General features: G+C 33.2%; 3 protein-coding genes across 3 annotated transcripts in view; 2 read left to right on the top strand and 1 right to left on the bottom strand.

Moving 5' to 3' along the window:
• The window catches only part of LOC128175244 (DNA repair protein RAD51 homolog 2-like), a 33,253-nt gene extending 30,456 nt beyond the window's left edge, over window positions 1-2,797 (top strand). The window contains exons 6-10 of the mRNA XM_052840735.1: window positions 1,127-1,310; window positions 1,458-1,512; window positions 1,650-1,768; window positions 2,051-2,129; window positions 2,253-2,797. Coding sequence (XP_052696695.1) covers window positions 1,127-1,310; window positions 1,458-1,512; window positions 1,650-1,768; window positions 2,051-2,129; window positions 2,253-2,338 — 523 coding nt within the window. The 3' untranslated portion in view covers window positions 2,339-2,797. The remainder of the gene's footprint in view (window positions 1-1,126; window positions 1,311-1,457; window positions 1,513-1,649; window positions 1,769-2,050; window positions 2,130-2,252) is intronic.
• Window positions 2,798-5,118: 2,321 nt separating this feature from the next.
• LOC128175245 (pinin-like) lies at window positions 5,119-9,178 on the bottom strand. Its single transcript, XM_052840736.1, has 9 exons — window positions 9,040-9,178; window positions 8,101-8,178; window positions 7,933-7,995; window positions 7,767-7,842; window positions 7,382-7,485; window positions 6,971-7,046; window positions 6,600-6,755; window positions 6,329-6,467; window positions 5,119-6,220 (listed from the first exon to the last, which is right to left on the bottom strand). The coding sequence occupies exons 1-9, from the start codon at window positions 9,156-9,158 to the stop codon at window positions 5,550-5,552; spliced, it is 1,482 nt and encodes a 493-aa protein (XP_052696696.1). The 5' UTR covers window positions 9,159-9,178; the 3' UTR covers window positions 5,119-5,549.
• A 174-nt stretch (window positions 9,179-9,352) lies between these two features.
• On the top strand, window positions 9,353-14,833 carry LOC128178575 (trafficking protein particle complex subunit 6b-like). The gene is made up of 6 exons (XM_052845820.1): window positions 9,353-9,466; window positions 10,010-10,071; window positions 10,284-10,401; window positions 11,798-11,881; window positions 14,262-14,355; window positions 14,608-14,833. Exons 1-6 carry the CDS (start codon window positions 9,386-9,388, stop codon window positions 14,637-14,639), a joined length of 471 nt encoding a protein of 156 aa, XP_052701780.1. The 5' UTR covers window positions 9,353-9,385; the 3' UTR covers window positions 14,640-14,833.
• Window positions 14,834-15,461: the final 628 nt, after the last annotated feature.

Raw genomic sequence — 15,461 nt, 5'->3', positions numbered from 1 at the left:
ATCATTAATCGTAAAAAGTTATGGACTTTCTCCTATTTACACCAGCAGAATCAGTCTCCCTTCAAAGTTAGAAATATTCAAAGTAAATAAAAATAATTTCTCTTTGGGCAAACGAAAAAACAAACCAAAATGCATCACGGGAATGTTTAGAAAAGGAAACCGCTTGGTTTCGTCCCCCGAATGATTGGGGTTATTCAACCCGCATGCTATGCATCGATTGTAAAGAAAGCAGACTTTGGAAATATTAGCGAACAAAACGTACACATGTTTATTTTTAATTGTCTGATCATTTCGACCTTTATTTAAAGCCATGTCAAAGTCGTAATACAACCATACCCGTCTCGTCGTCAGGGGTGAAATTTAACATGAGGCGAAATAACGCGGTACCTTTTAATGTCGTTTGTTTTGTTAGCAAATTTTGTACGTATTTTTCTTCATTGAAATTTGGCATAGTTGACGGGTAAAACTACTGCAATGTCTTTTATTTTACATATACTAAGCATAGCCATCGTTTAAAAGCGTGCATAAAATTTGATATAAAATCGGACCAAGCAGCTTTAAAGGGGCATGGTCACGATTTTGGTCAAAAAATATTTTTTCGATTTTAATCTTTATGATGCTTCAATAAGGCATTTTTAATTGGCAACCAAAATTTGAGTGTCATTTGTTGAGTTATAAGCGAGTTATAGAGCTTACAATTCCTCGCTGTGTAAACAAAACTTTTGTTTACATTTTGAATGTTGAAGTGAAAATTCCAGTTTTAGACCTAAAATGAATGTGTTAATCATTAGGAACTGTTTATTAATGCTTAAAAAGAATAAGAATATAGACAAATCATCTAGAAAAAGATTTTTTACTGGTATATTGAACCTATGTAAACAAAAACAGGGCACGAGCCTTGTTTACAAGACAAAGAATTGAGAGCCCTGTATCTTGCTTTAAACTCATCGACGGGCACCCAAATTTCATTTGATCATTTGAAGATTTCATAAAGCATTGTAAATACCGGTAATAAAAAATGAAAAATAAAATTTGACCAAAATCGTGACCATGTCCCTTTAAAGCAAAAATATGTTCGAGTGAGAAAATTTAATTTCATTAAAATTACTTTCTTTTCGTTAAAAAGGTTGGAGAGCTTGGAGGAAGAAGTCATCACCCACAGAATAAGGCTGGTTATTGTGGACTCCATTGCGTCTCTGGTCAGGACGGAGTTCAGCTCTAGCGCGGGGTCTAACCTGGTCCAGAGAACTAACTTCCTGTCCCGCCAGGCTGCCCTCCTCAAGTACATAGCCGAGGTGTTCTGTATTCCTGTAAGTAAAAGAACTAAAAGTCTTGTTTGATGTAAAGATAATGACATAAATTACCTTCTGCTTTAGTAGCAATAAAAAGTAGTCTTACTCAAATAGTTACCAGCAATTATCATTAAGTTTAAACTTTAAATACTTTTGTACATACAGGTGATAGTAACCAATCAGATTACAACAAGATTTGGTCGTCGGGCAACCGAACAAGGTGAGTTTTTAAAAGGATAATCATCCTACTTTTATTGCTTTCTTTACTTTCTAAACTCGCAGAAGTCACTTTTTGTTTGCATTGCCTGTTACAGTTGTCAATATTTTATTAGTAACTTTCTTTGATTTACATGAAAGATGAGGAGGAGACCACAGAAATCTCAGACGGCTATGTGACCGTAGCTCTTGGTAACACATGGAGTCATAATGTCAACACTCGCCTGATTCTCCAGTATCTGGTCGGAGAGAAAAGACAAGTGAGTTTTAAGCTTCAACAGTCACGAATTCGTGTTATTTTGGAACTGGAATATTTTATTACAATTGGAAGATTCAAAACAACAAAAGTACTTTGCATGATGTTAGATATTTAATGTTTTTCTATGCATTTCTCATGGAAACTATTGATGCAACTTAACTTCTTTCTTTTTTTTTTTTACAATTTTTTGCTTAGCTGAACTGCATTCTTACATGTAGATGTCCAACAACAATAAAATCGATGCATAAGTACAGTTGTTACCTGAATGAATAAAATCTTTCAGGTTTTGGTGGCCAAGTCTCCTGTTGCTCCATTTACAGCATTCAATTACACAATACAGAAGGATGGCATTGTTCAAGATGGTAAATACAAGGTTTCCTGCTTGTTGTTAAAGATATGACAAGTTTGAGAAATTACTTTATTATAAATTTAGGAAAGTTTCCAAAAATCAGCTTAAGAAGTCATGGTTTTTTTTCTGATTTTAGAAGAGGGAGCTGGTCTGTACGCTGGTACAGATCCCGGAGTCCAACAGATCAACGTGAGGACTTCACTGCCTTTTTACAACACATGATCCAGATTGTGAGAGTATAAATGACCAGATTTTTAGATGGATTTTTTTCATTACATAGGACATCTTAGAATAAAATAAATTGGAAAGAGAGAGAGAGGAAATGGGGTTCTATATGTCATGTATTTGAACAGCAGTATTGTAGTTTTAATAGTTTGAAATATGTAACATTATTGCTTTTCACTTAGTGTACCTGGTACACATAGTGTTGATTTACCAGTTGTGTCTTGCAAACATGGTGATGTATTGTACATCCTATTGCTACTGACTTTCATTCTGCAAATATTGTGCATTCAGAGTACTGAATTGTAGATGTACAGGAAAAATCTTGTTTACAGACCTTGGAGTTCTGCATTTGAACATTAAAAAAAAACTTGGAATTGCTGTACACTGTACATGTTCACAATAACTTGCAGTAGCTCTCAGCCTATCAATCCAGATTCTCCTGTAGAGCTACAGTTCTGCAGCTCAAGAAATGTTTATTGAAGTATATGTTGTTTTTACATAAAAAATGATGATATGCATCTTAAGGTCTTGTTGTGGTGATTAATAGAAAAAAAAAGCAGTATATAAACCAGTATGAGGTAAGCCACTTTGAGAAAAAGGTTTTCTCTTTTTACTCATTTATTACACATTAAAGCTGAACACCGCTCGTAAATAGGCACCGTCACACAGATACCTGGTATATAAACCCTTCGATTTCGTTACACCCGATTGCACACCTGAACCTCGTGGCCGACATGTAGTATTCCTTTCGTGGTCTTTAGATTTTATGCATTTTTTTCTTATGTTATGTTCATTTTCTGTTCGTAAATAATGCATTGACCAATTTATTTGATGGTAGTATTCTCCTGGCTTCAAAAAGTGCGTAAAATTTGATAATTTCATCGCGACCGGGTAACACGGCGAGGCAAAATGTACGTCCACACAGGTGAGACCTCTACAGCGAAGTACTTTGAACTGTTTAGAGGTCTGTCCCTTATATAAGGGTTGTAGGGACAGCAGTGATTAAAGAGAAATATGGCGGACAGTGCCTATTTACGAGCGGTGTTCAGCTTTAATAAATGCCATTGTATACAGGTAAATTTCGATATCTCGAACCCTGATGTCTCGAATACAGTGGATATGTCGAAGTAAATTGTAAGTCCCAACCACTTATTTTTTAAAGTATTTTACCCTCAATATCTCGAATACTCGGATATCTCGAACTATTTAAACAGTCCCATCTAGTTCGAGATAACGAAGTTTGACTGTACCTTCCAAAATTTATTTTAATGAATTTTTATCATGAGTAAAAATCATACAAAATACCATTATTTTAAAAAGGAACTATTGATAATGGACAGATGTGCATACATTGATATAAATCACGAGTGAATGGTTACTTCATTTCAATATAAATGATAATTAAAATAATTACCGTTGTATTTACCTTACCGGTACTTATCTGATTTTTGTGGATGAGTAGTATTCAGTAATTTTTTAGTGAAGTTTTAAACCTTAACAAAAAAGTACTACTTTGCAATTGTCTTTTATCACCAAACCTAGGAATGAAATTTAATGGCTTCCAATCTTTTGAGTTTGTCAGTCTTTTAGCAGATTGAGCTATATGTTAAAGATCTATATATCTGGCAAGTTGAAATCCCAGTTCCTGAATTTCAACTTGATCTTCACAATATAATGACCTCTATTTATGATAAGGCAGGTTTTTTTATTTTTTGTTGAATGTTAGCTTCTATACCTCGTTGTTTCATTGGTTGGTGTAGCATTTTTTGTTTTGGGAAACATTTGTGAAATATTGTGAACATCACAACTGAAAATTGTTTATTATCCTAACAATAAAACAAATCTCAGTACATGTATAAATCTTGAAGGAAGTTTGATTTGCTGGTTATTGGTACGACACGCCATACACACAGCTGGGGTGCCATTATGTCAACAATGCCCGTCTTTATGATCTGGTTTGCGATTGGTTAAGAACCAGGAAGTCAGATAATCAAAAAATACCTGCACTACTTCTCTGCTCTGACTTATCTTGACAACTAAGAATATGCAGTATATCGTTGGTGCAATTGATTTTTGCGCCTGGGAACATTACGCCTTTGGTAAATTATTGATTTTGAGAATAATAGCTGGTATTGTAGAAATTGGCTGCAGATCTGCAGTTATTCATAGAAGTATCAATAACATCCCAAGTGTAAGCTATAGTAACAGAAATTGACAACTTGTATGCAGCATTGATGACCAAGATACAGGCTCATTCTAGATCAACTACGTTTTTTCAAGGGGTAACAATTTCCAATATTACCGGTACCTTTGAAAGAATTCAAAACATTATTCAAGAATAAAGCAGACATGTCAGAAACCAACATCAGACACAAAATGCCAGCATTGATATCCTTACTGATTATTTGTGTTTGCATTTGCCCATTGGTTACTATCAGGGTACATTGTTATGTTCCTGGTTTCATTTTTGTTGCCATAATGTTGCCTGTTAATAGTCAATCCCTCAGGAGGGGGTGTATAACCAACTAAATGTGGTATTCAATTAATCTAAATAAAAGTACAAGCACAGGCACCCGGCATCATAAATATTTCTCACATTAATAATAATAAATCCTATACCTGTTAAATATCGGGTATAGGGTATTGATTTTATTATGAGAAAAATTTATAACGTCAGGTGCCTGTGAGCAAGTTATAATTGAGATTGTTACAATTTATTAACCAGGGAATGATTTGGCAAAGATCATAAAGATTCTCATAAAAAACAAGTACGAGTAATGTGTATTGAATAAGTTTATTTCAAACAAGTATTAAGTGGTTAAATCATTAAATGAAATATGTAAAAATGGAATTCTCTACCAACTCAATTTTTTATTTACAACATTAACAATAAAGGGTATCAAATGTATATGAACTGTCATAATTATGATGGATTTTATTCAATCTAATCAATTATCCCTGTAACTGCTTCATGGTTTCTTGATTTAAAATGAACACTCATCCTCAAGCCTTTTCTATCCCCACAATGTTTCAGTTCATTACTGGTCCTCTTGCTGTATTGTGAAACAATCCCTCTCACACAATCAATGAAAACCCTTCCCCCCTTCTCTTTCAATTCCCTCACCCCAGTACATCATACACACATACTCACCGGCAAATTATATTCCATGATGCATGAAATAAGATTCACATAACACCCTTTCACACCTCATTCATCCACAGCATCCATTGATTCCTCATACTCCCCATCCTCTGCATCCTCTGGCATTACTATTTTCCGCTCATCAATTTCACTCTTAGCCTCTGGCAGTTGGATATCTGCCAAATCAGGAACCACGACCTCCTCCTCTGTCTCCACTGGAGGTTTGACCTGTAACTCACCTTTACTTGTTGGTTCCTCAGTTTCCTCCATTTCTGGATCATCATAGTTTATCTTAACCTCCCTTGGTGCATCATCCCTCTTTGACCTGTGACTGTCCCTTCTACTATGTCTATCTCGCCCCCCATCCCCATCACTCCTCCTTCGATACTTACTGGAGCTCTCATGTCTCTCAGCAGAGGACTTTCGGCGTTTCCTATCCCCCTCATAAGAGTCCCGTCTATGTGACCCTCCCTCATGACTTTTGCGTCTCCCCCCACTATTATCCCGCCCCTTTCTTGGGGATTCCCTTTTAACTATTTCTGATCCCCTTCTAGGAGTTTCCTCCTCATCCTGATGGCCCGACTGACTCCTACGTCTAAAATTCCTGATGTTTTCTTTATCTGTTTTCTCAGTTGTTTCTTTCTCCTCATCACTCTGGTTTTCATCTGGAAGGTCGTCCTCAGCCATCAGTTTTTCAATTTCCTCCTCCAGTCTCTTTTTCCTTTCTTTAATCATTTCTACAAAGTTCACATGTAACAATCAGCTTTGAAATTGCACACATGCAGAACAAAAAATTAGTTACGTAAAAGTCTATTCATGTTTGGAAAGGGGGTGTTAAATAATACCTTCCACTGCTGTCTTGGTGTCCACCAACTTTGCTGTCAAGGTTTCGTTCATAATCCTTGGCATGTAGAAAATGTGTGGTTTGGCTTTGGTACGGAGAAAATTGACCAGCTTCTTTACCTCTTTCTCAGAATCATCATGCTAATTTAGGTAAGGAAAACACCATATTTTTTATGGAATATTAATAATATAAAAAAACAAACGAACAAAAAAATCAAGAGTTTGATTCTACAAGATATCCTAGATATATCTAAGATTCTATTTGCTATTTACCATTTCAACTAGTTCCATTTTCTGTTCTAGTCGCTGTATTTTAGCTTGCTGGTTTTTCCTCTCTTCAAAGAGTTGTTTCCTCTCTTTGATTATTTCTTCTTTTTCTTGTTTAAATTTGTCTTCCAACTTCTTCTCTATTTCTTTTCTGTGTGTCTCCTTTAAAAAGATAATGTATTAGATGTTTAAATTCTGCTTTCAATTTACCAATATTTCATTTCATTTAAACTTTGTCTATAAATATTATTACATGTATCTTATCAGTTTGTAATCCAAGGGCAAAAAAAATGAAATGAAATAATTTTACTTCCATTATGGCAAACAATTTTGACATGAAACATTAACAAATATGCTAGCATGTTTTAGATATTTACCCTATCTTCAGTTTCTTTTGCCTCTGTTTTAAACTTCTGTAAAGTCCCAAGAAGTAGTCCGAACATTCTCTTGTTTCTAAATTAAAAAAAAAATGTGGTGGCAATATAACATTTTGTGATGTACCAGTATTCACAACAATTAGATTTCTTATTATCAAAATGTTTAGTATATTGAATCACTGCTAACTTTTATGCATTATAAATAATTCATAATATTATATGCATAATTTTTATCCTGAATAAAATTTCAGATAGAAAATCCTTCAAACAAAAGCAAAATTAACTTAACAGGGAGGTGACAAGCCTTAAACAAAGTCTCCCAGAAAAACTCTAGAACACATTCAATTCTTGTATTACTCTTGATGCAAATAAAACTTTATCCGGCACTTTGTTGTGCTGTCTTTCAGTTACCTGGCGTTACCCTTCCTGTCAGAAGTTTGATTATCCATGCTCTCTTTTCTTGATCTTGGTGTCTTAGAGGTAATGACATTTCCTACTGAAGACTGAACAGCTGGCTAAAATGACAAAATTAAGACCATACAAAATTACAACATCAACAATTTACTCTATGTAGAGGCTATATAAAGAACCTTTTTTATAATTCATAAACATGTAATGGGGGGGGGGGGGGGGGAGGGAGATAAATATTTTAGTGTAAAATCAGACTGCTATATCTATGATTTTTTCTTGAAATGTATGATAAATGCAAAAATATTTTTCATGTAACTTCAGAAAAAGACAAGCTAAATCATATATGCGCTGATCACGATGGCTTCTCTTGCTGTAGATTCTTTACCTTGTTGGGCAGGTCCTCTTCATCACCACTGTCAGCCCTCTGTCTGTCTCTCCCAGCCAAACGAGGCGGTCCCAGCCTGCAGTATCATTATAGGAAGTCAGTGATTATTGCTTGGTTATGGTAATCAACAACAGTAAATTTGATTTCATTCATTAATTATATATACCTCGAAAATGCAGTTCCAACAACTCTTCGCTTGACTGGGGAAACATACGCCTCAATCTCTCTCCTATAAAAAATAAAATGCAGTAATTTACAGTGATGTAAATTAAGAAATTTCAAAAATAATTAAGCAGTCTTTTAAAGTGATGTTTACAGTTATATTAGTACTAACCTGGCTTGGCTAAAAAGCCTTTCTTTACCTCTAAGTTCACCAGATACAGACACCACACGTCTTTTAGGAGCAAATTGTCTACAAAAATACCACAACAATCAGTTATCAGCAATATGAAGCTGAAATGATGTATAAACAGTATTCTGGGTATATATTTATAACAGTCTTTAAAAAGTATTCATATTTGGCTGATTTAAATACATGTACTACAAAAGAATACAAGGTGTGTGTTTTAAAATTTATAGAAGTGTTGCCACTGCTGGGGAAAAACAGAAACAAAGAGAAGTTTTTTTTTTTTACTTTACTCTCATTTTGCTTACATGTCATTATCATCAAAAAGTTATTTATTTCTAACAGATTGCTGAAACTTTTTTTTTTTTTAATTTTTTATCTACTCTTTGGATGTTTATCATGTCTATCACTATTACATCTTCGCCAGCCAAGGGTTTTCGGTCCACTTTGCTCCCTATAAACCCTTGGTTTATGGGGAGCAAAGTGGACCGAAAACCCTTGGATGGCAAAGATGTCACTATTATTGAAATAGTTGTTACAATGCATGCAAATGTATATGTGTGATCTTAAAAAACTTGGTGTCTTTCTTTTGTTCACATATCCGGATATGCAGAAATATGCAACATACAAAGCTAAAGTGTTATTCTGGTGTCATTTTCTTACAACAAAATTTTAGAGACGCATAATTCTTCTTTAGAGTTTTTTTACCCGACTTCCTGGTTAATAGATAATTAATGCAATAACCCTTTAAAACACTCCGTTAAACTTGTAATTAATGGATCAAGAAATATCATAAATTATTTATAAGGGAGGTGTCGACTCAGTCCAAATCAGATTACTTTTATGTGCAGACGCAATGTTGAACGCAGATCAATAAATATGAAAGTAAAACTAAGCAAATAATAGACACAAGCAAAATTTTCAAACCTCCTTTCTGTTGGATCTCTACCAGTCAGTTTCTTTATATTTTCATCGACACCTTTCAAGTTTTCTCTCGCCTTTTCAATCTCATTTTGCAGAGCTGAGACACCACGCACCTCCGCCATTTTTTTTTCTACTCAACTCACAAGTAAAGTCGTTCATAAACTGTTAAAAATGTTTAAGATTTTACTGTACTTCCACAATCACCAGTCAATTTTAATTCGAAATAAGTTGTCAAAATATGGAAAAATAAACATGCGTTCGAGATATACTCTGGATATTTACTAGTTTGGATGTGTGTACGACTTGTTACACGACCGTATTAACTAATATTGATGAAAAAAAATTCAAAATGGCGGATGAGGTGATTTTAGAGTATCTTCATATGGAAATAATAAGTCAGTTTTACAGATCCTGTGAAAAGTCCGACCAAGTATGATATTTAGAATATCGTATTATTGCTAACAGAAAGATAAAATATATGGTTATTCTTGTTTAATTGATTTATTTAGTTGTAATTTTATGCTGTCAATTTATTCAACATAAGGAAATTCGAACTGTGAAAGGTTTTTAATAGAAAGTTTGTTTTTTGTCTATCTAAGTTGTCGTAAAATATTGATTGAAAACCTTTAAGATTTGGTCAAGATTTACATGTCAGATCAGTTATGTCACAAAATGTCTGCAATTTATTCGTTTGATTGGTGAAAAATTAAACCATGAATATACTATATAGTTGCAATTTTAAGTTGCTTCCTACACTTACTATGTGCAACTGCAGCAAGGGTCTTTTTTATTATTACATTGCAACTTAAATCATTTGAATTGTGCTTTGTTGAATATGCTTTTCTATTCTTTTTTCACACTAAAAGTTGTGCTCTTACTGCCTCTTGGTCTACACAATTATATCATATTGCAAATGAGGATGCCAATATTTCATGATGTTTTCGTTAAATTGATGATTATTAATTTTTTTCAGGACCAGTGTATTGCAAAATTAGAATCGCTTGGATTTAGAATTGGACAAAGTTTAGTAGAAAGGTACTTCTCAATTTATACTTTTAAAATCATCAGTTAATAACATCTAAAATAAGAGAATTTTATTTACATTTTTAAAAAAATTTTCGTGTCCATTCAGATAAAAGTCACCTCTTAACTGTTCTTTAAAATTCTTGTTTACTTGCATACAATTTATCTCTAATTGTTTCACTTATACTAGGAAAATACATAGGTATTTTGTGTCTGTTTGATAGATTCACTAAAGAAAGTCCAAGATTTAAGGATGAACTGGACACTATGAAATTCATATGCAAAGACTTTTGGAATTATGTGTACAAAAAACAGATTGACAACCTTAGAACAAACCATCAGGTAAGCAATGTCAGATTATTTGGAATACCTTCAGTGATTCATTTTTAAAATGATCTTTATGTGTCCATAGGACCCTTCTAAATCATAACTATGAGTCCCAAGAGGAAAACAATGAGTTCATATTTTATTCCACAAAGAACATGAATATAAAACAAGCTACATATATTTAAACTTAAATTCTAAATCACCAAACAAATTAAGAGACAGGATACATGCTGTCACTGGGACCCTTTTGAGTTTTCTCTGTTTATCACGACTATCATTTATTTCACAATCTGGATCAGGGTCCTTTCAGCATGTTATTATTTCAGATTAACTGCCATTTTTTTCTTAAACTCTTGTTAATCTACTCTGGTTCAGGAGTAATTTTATTTTTTTATTTTTCATTAGTAAAATATGTGCATATTTTACGCAGGATGCACCTTAAAATGAATCACTGATACTATATACTTGCATCATCAGAAACTTGTTTAAATCTTCAAAATGTTTACTAACGGAGAGTCACTTCATTTGTTTATCTTTTTTAGATTTCATAAGTTCATTATTTTCAATTCACTAATGAAACAGTAAAACTCTATTTAAATTTTTGAGGTACATGTATAATATACATGTTTTAAACACAGATAATATTATGAATTAATGCACCTCTTTATGAGTTGGTTTTCAACTTCACACCATCAATGATATTTTGTACATGAAAGAATCAAAGAAACAATTAGAGTAGAGTAGGAATTACTCTCTCAAAAAGTTACCGTAGCCGTAGATCAGTAAGCTTATGTGAGTTTTATGATACTAGGTTGAATATAATACAGGTAGTGTGCTTAAGTAGGTTGGAACTTGAAAGACAAGCACTGCAAAGAGCCTTTTTACATAAAAAAAAACTAATCTTTGTATCCTACATGTAACTTAGCAATTTAAAACATTCAAATTTTGCGAAGCATTGAAGATACTTGTACCTAAAGAGAAATTGATATGAACATTAGACTTAGAGATGAGCATATCAACTGATCTTTGTTATGTGATCTGATAGAATACATTGGCTGAGGACACAGGCACTTGTGTGAGTGGAATAAATATCTGATGTATATCTACCTTACATAATGGTACATCTTCAGACATTAATATGTACACAAAGAGTACTCTTTCTCTTATATCTTTTCTACATTAAATGTAAGATGCTATTTTCCAATGTTTAATATATACTGGGTATATCACTCTGTTCATAAATTCGTACTGCCATTTACAGTGTACCGTAAATGTGTGAATTGCATGTCTATGGATATTTGAATACTTGTAAAAATGTTACAACTTTTGACAATGGTACTACGTAATATATTGTGTGATTTGAATATTGTCAACTGCTGCTGAATAAGGTGGTGATTTTTTCCTGTTTCAGGGAGTGTATGTTCTGCAGGATAACAAGTTCCGATTTCTTACCCAGATGTCAAATGGGAAACAATTCATGGAGGCTGCACCAAAGGTCTGTACAAGTTATCTCTCTTTTCACTGAATAACATTGCAGGAAAATTCTACAGTAGCTTGATCTGTGAATAGCTGGGTGCACTTCAAACACACAAAAAAATTGCTCAGATATGTAATAAAAATATTTTGTAAGGTACTTTTTCTTAAGTCAATCTGTAGAGGGCAAACAAGAGTTTGTGCAGAGGTGACCTTAAGTATATGGACTGGGACACCTCTCATTGACAAGTTGTACCTGTTCAAAGTTGACTCTTTCAGAATTTTGTTAATTTGATCGGGGAATGGCTAATGCTTTGATGTGATCTTTTTTATTTTTACTAAATGGTTAACTAAATACATTGCATGTAGAAAATTTCTCTTTCGTATCATTTCGTACCCTTATTTTAAATGACATATGAGGTATAGTTGCTATCAACCATACCAAAGACCATGTATATACATGTTTAAGTCACTCATGCTCTCACTTCCAATTTTTTTTTTATCTTTGTTATAAGAGTGTTAGCAATGCGTTGTTGAGTTTATCTTGTATTGTTAAACATGTACAGTAGATCAAATACATCGCAAGATGTGAATTTGCGAAACCATTAATCTTGCATAATGAGTGATGAGGTGAAAAAGTTTGTTTGATCATACATTTTGTATAAGAATACAGGTAAATTAAACCATTAGTGTCTTTTTACACCTGTGTAAATATACAATTCAAATTTCAAATGACTGTAATAAATTGGAAATTCCTATTTCTGTACTTTCCATTGATGCAAGTATATTTATATGGATTTCAAGAGAGTTTGTTGTGCACTGCATTTGAAAGTTGGATTTAGAGCCCCCCTGATTTAAACATTTGTTTTCATTCTCATGTTTTATTTCTCCTGATGCAATCTTGCATGTCAAAAGTCAACAAGGTTACCGAATAAAATTAGCTGGAAAGAATGTTTTCAAGTCTTTGCTTCGTTGCTCAAATAATGTATGTCTGAACCGTTGTTAAGGAAACTGTTTGTTTTTAGTTGGAGTTTAGTCGCGTCAAGTTCACCCACAGGCGAGATATGTGATGTATGCCCAATAGTCAACAACTATTTTCCACCCCACCACCCCCCCCCACCAATTTAATGACTGTTTTTATATCACTGTGATTGACACCTGTCTATATCTCTATTTGTCTGTCTGTCAGATTGTCAATAGGCAGATGTGGATAAAAAATTACTTGGGCAGTGCGTGTGGAAGTGCATTTTAGGAGCCCATGTAAATAAATCAAGTTTTTATTGTTTAAAAGAAAGATTGTTTGTTGTGTGTATCAAATGAAGAAAAGAAGAAAAAGGGGGTCCAATTAATACAAAATTATATATCATTCTAACTCATTTAGTAATGGACTATATTTGATATGGTCCAGTATCTACCTCCACTTTTTGACAATTTTAAAAATCAACAATTATTAAACAGAAATTTTCATTAATGAAGGCTTAAAAAAAAAGAATGTCACTTCCAACAATCTACAAGTTGAACTACCATTACGTCACTAAAAAGGATCATTTCAAGAAGGAAAAATTGTATGGTAATAAGATACGTGGGTTTAAGAAATTCTTTCCGATTACCATTATCCCCACATTAAAAAAAGTTAATGACAAAAACGGTTAACCAACCATTATTAAGTAATTGTTTTCCTTTTATGATACCTGTAAATAATTAACAATTCTAATCAGGTTGTTAATTTGAATGTGCATGTTTGTGTTGTAAAAAGTTAATGAGAGGGAATGATTTTCAGCACTTGTGTTGGTTATCAATCATTTCAGTCTCTGACTTGAGTCACAGTTTACGAAATGACACCATAATGCTGTGGGTTTTACGTCAAGTGTTAACCTATTATATCCCCATTTGCGCTGTGTAAGAAATTTTAGTTTGATATGCATGTTACTGTACTTATACACCTGTTTATTAGAAATTCATAAAAAATTGGAATGTCATTCCATATTATGTCTCATAATGTCAATTGCTAACCAAATGGATGTATTTATATTTTGTATGAATAATTAAAGATCAAAAATGCCATAGTCTGCATTCATATATTGAGATTTAACACTTTACAGTATTTCACTTCTGGTATGACATTATTAACTGTTATTCAAACAGCCTTATTTGTGTATTATTTTAGTTTGCTGGCTCCCTGATTTCCATTTTGTTTTAGATCATTGTTACATATATAGCAAATCTGCATGAATATTTCATCTATAACCTAAACAGGTCCATTTCAGTTAAAAAAAAATCCTGGTCTTTATGAAACATATAATACAGTAGAGATATAGGTCAAGGTGAGTGGTCTAGCTTGAACTGTGTCATAAGTACCAAGATTGTTCTTTTTTGTGAAATATTTCTCATGTTACTTTTAGTTTCTTGCCTTACCCTGTGGAATGATACGAGGGGCTTTGTCCAACTTAGGGGTGAATTGTGTTGTAACAGCGGAAGTCAGCGCAATGCCTGCTTGTAAGTCAACTTCCTTCATGGTGCAACTCTGTAAAAATACACAATGTAATGTTCAAGATACAGCTAGAAGCCCTAAATTCTTCAAAAGAGGTTTTAGTGAAATTCATTGTTTAACATACAAATCATATAACTGTACAGTTACTTATCAAATATCGTGTTATTTTAGAATGCTTTACACAAAAGATGTTTGAATAGGTGTTGAAATCATTTAGACACTTAGAAGCGGTACTCATTATTTATTTATCTTTGCAGGTAAATTTCAAATTCAGATACAGAGAGCGTGATAGTGAATTAGGGAGCTTGTGATTTTGCTGAAGGATGTGCAATAAATACTGTGTGCAAATTGAATGAAATCATTCCATTTGAAATAAACTTCTTTTTATGAATTATTGTTACAGTGTATGTTTTTAACATGTATTTGTACAGATTTTTGATTTCATGTATAGAAATATGATTTATAAATGGATGATTGATTGACTTTTTTGGAGCTTTTTTTTTTTTTAAAACTGAGAAATATGAGGAATATACATCTTCATTCATCAGTGTCCACCATGCATCAGTATTTAGCTTTTTTTGAAGGCTTTATTTCAAAATAAAAAAAAGAAATCAGGGAATATATCACAGCACTGCATGTGTAAGCAGTGCATTAGGTTTCTTTGATTTATAGGTATATGCAATGCGTGTTCTACTTATCATTGCTATGAATTAATGATTGTGACAAAAACAGAAGAGAGAGAGAGAGAGAGAGAGAGAGAGAGAGAGAGAGGAATATGAAGGTAATTTTGTGTAGTCTGGTAATTTTCAATCTTTTCATTAATTTTATTTGGCCAAGGGCCATTATAAGCTTTCACATAGTTACACTTACCAATATGCCTAACAGTTTACATCTGTTAGCATGTGGTGTCACTGTACTTTGGTACACCATTTTTCTTCCTAGGAATTGTCTCTTAGAAGTTGATTTATTTTGATTATAACTACATGTATTTGACTACAGATCATGCAGAAATTTGATGTTTTGACTTTTGATTGACTGCATATAATGCCTTGCATGCACTGTCTTTGGTTAAAGTGGTTCCTTTTAATCTTGGAGAAGATTTGTAGCTTTA

This window comes from Crassostrea angulata, chromosome 3, assembly GCF_025612915.1.
Source record: "Crassostrea angulata isolate pt1a10 chromosome 3, ASM2561291v2, whole genome shotgun sequence".
In the NCBI taxonomy this organism is placed as follows: domain Eukaryota; kingdom Metazoa; phylum Mollusca; class Bivalvia; order Ostreida; family Ostreidae; genus Magallana; species Magallana angulata.
Note: the sequence above shows the minus strand (reverse complement) of the source record. Positions and strands in the feature narration are given on the sequence as shown.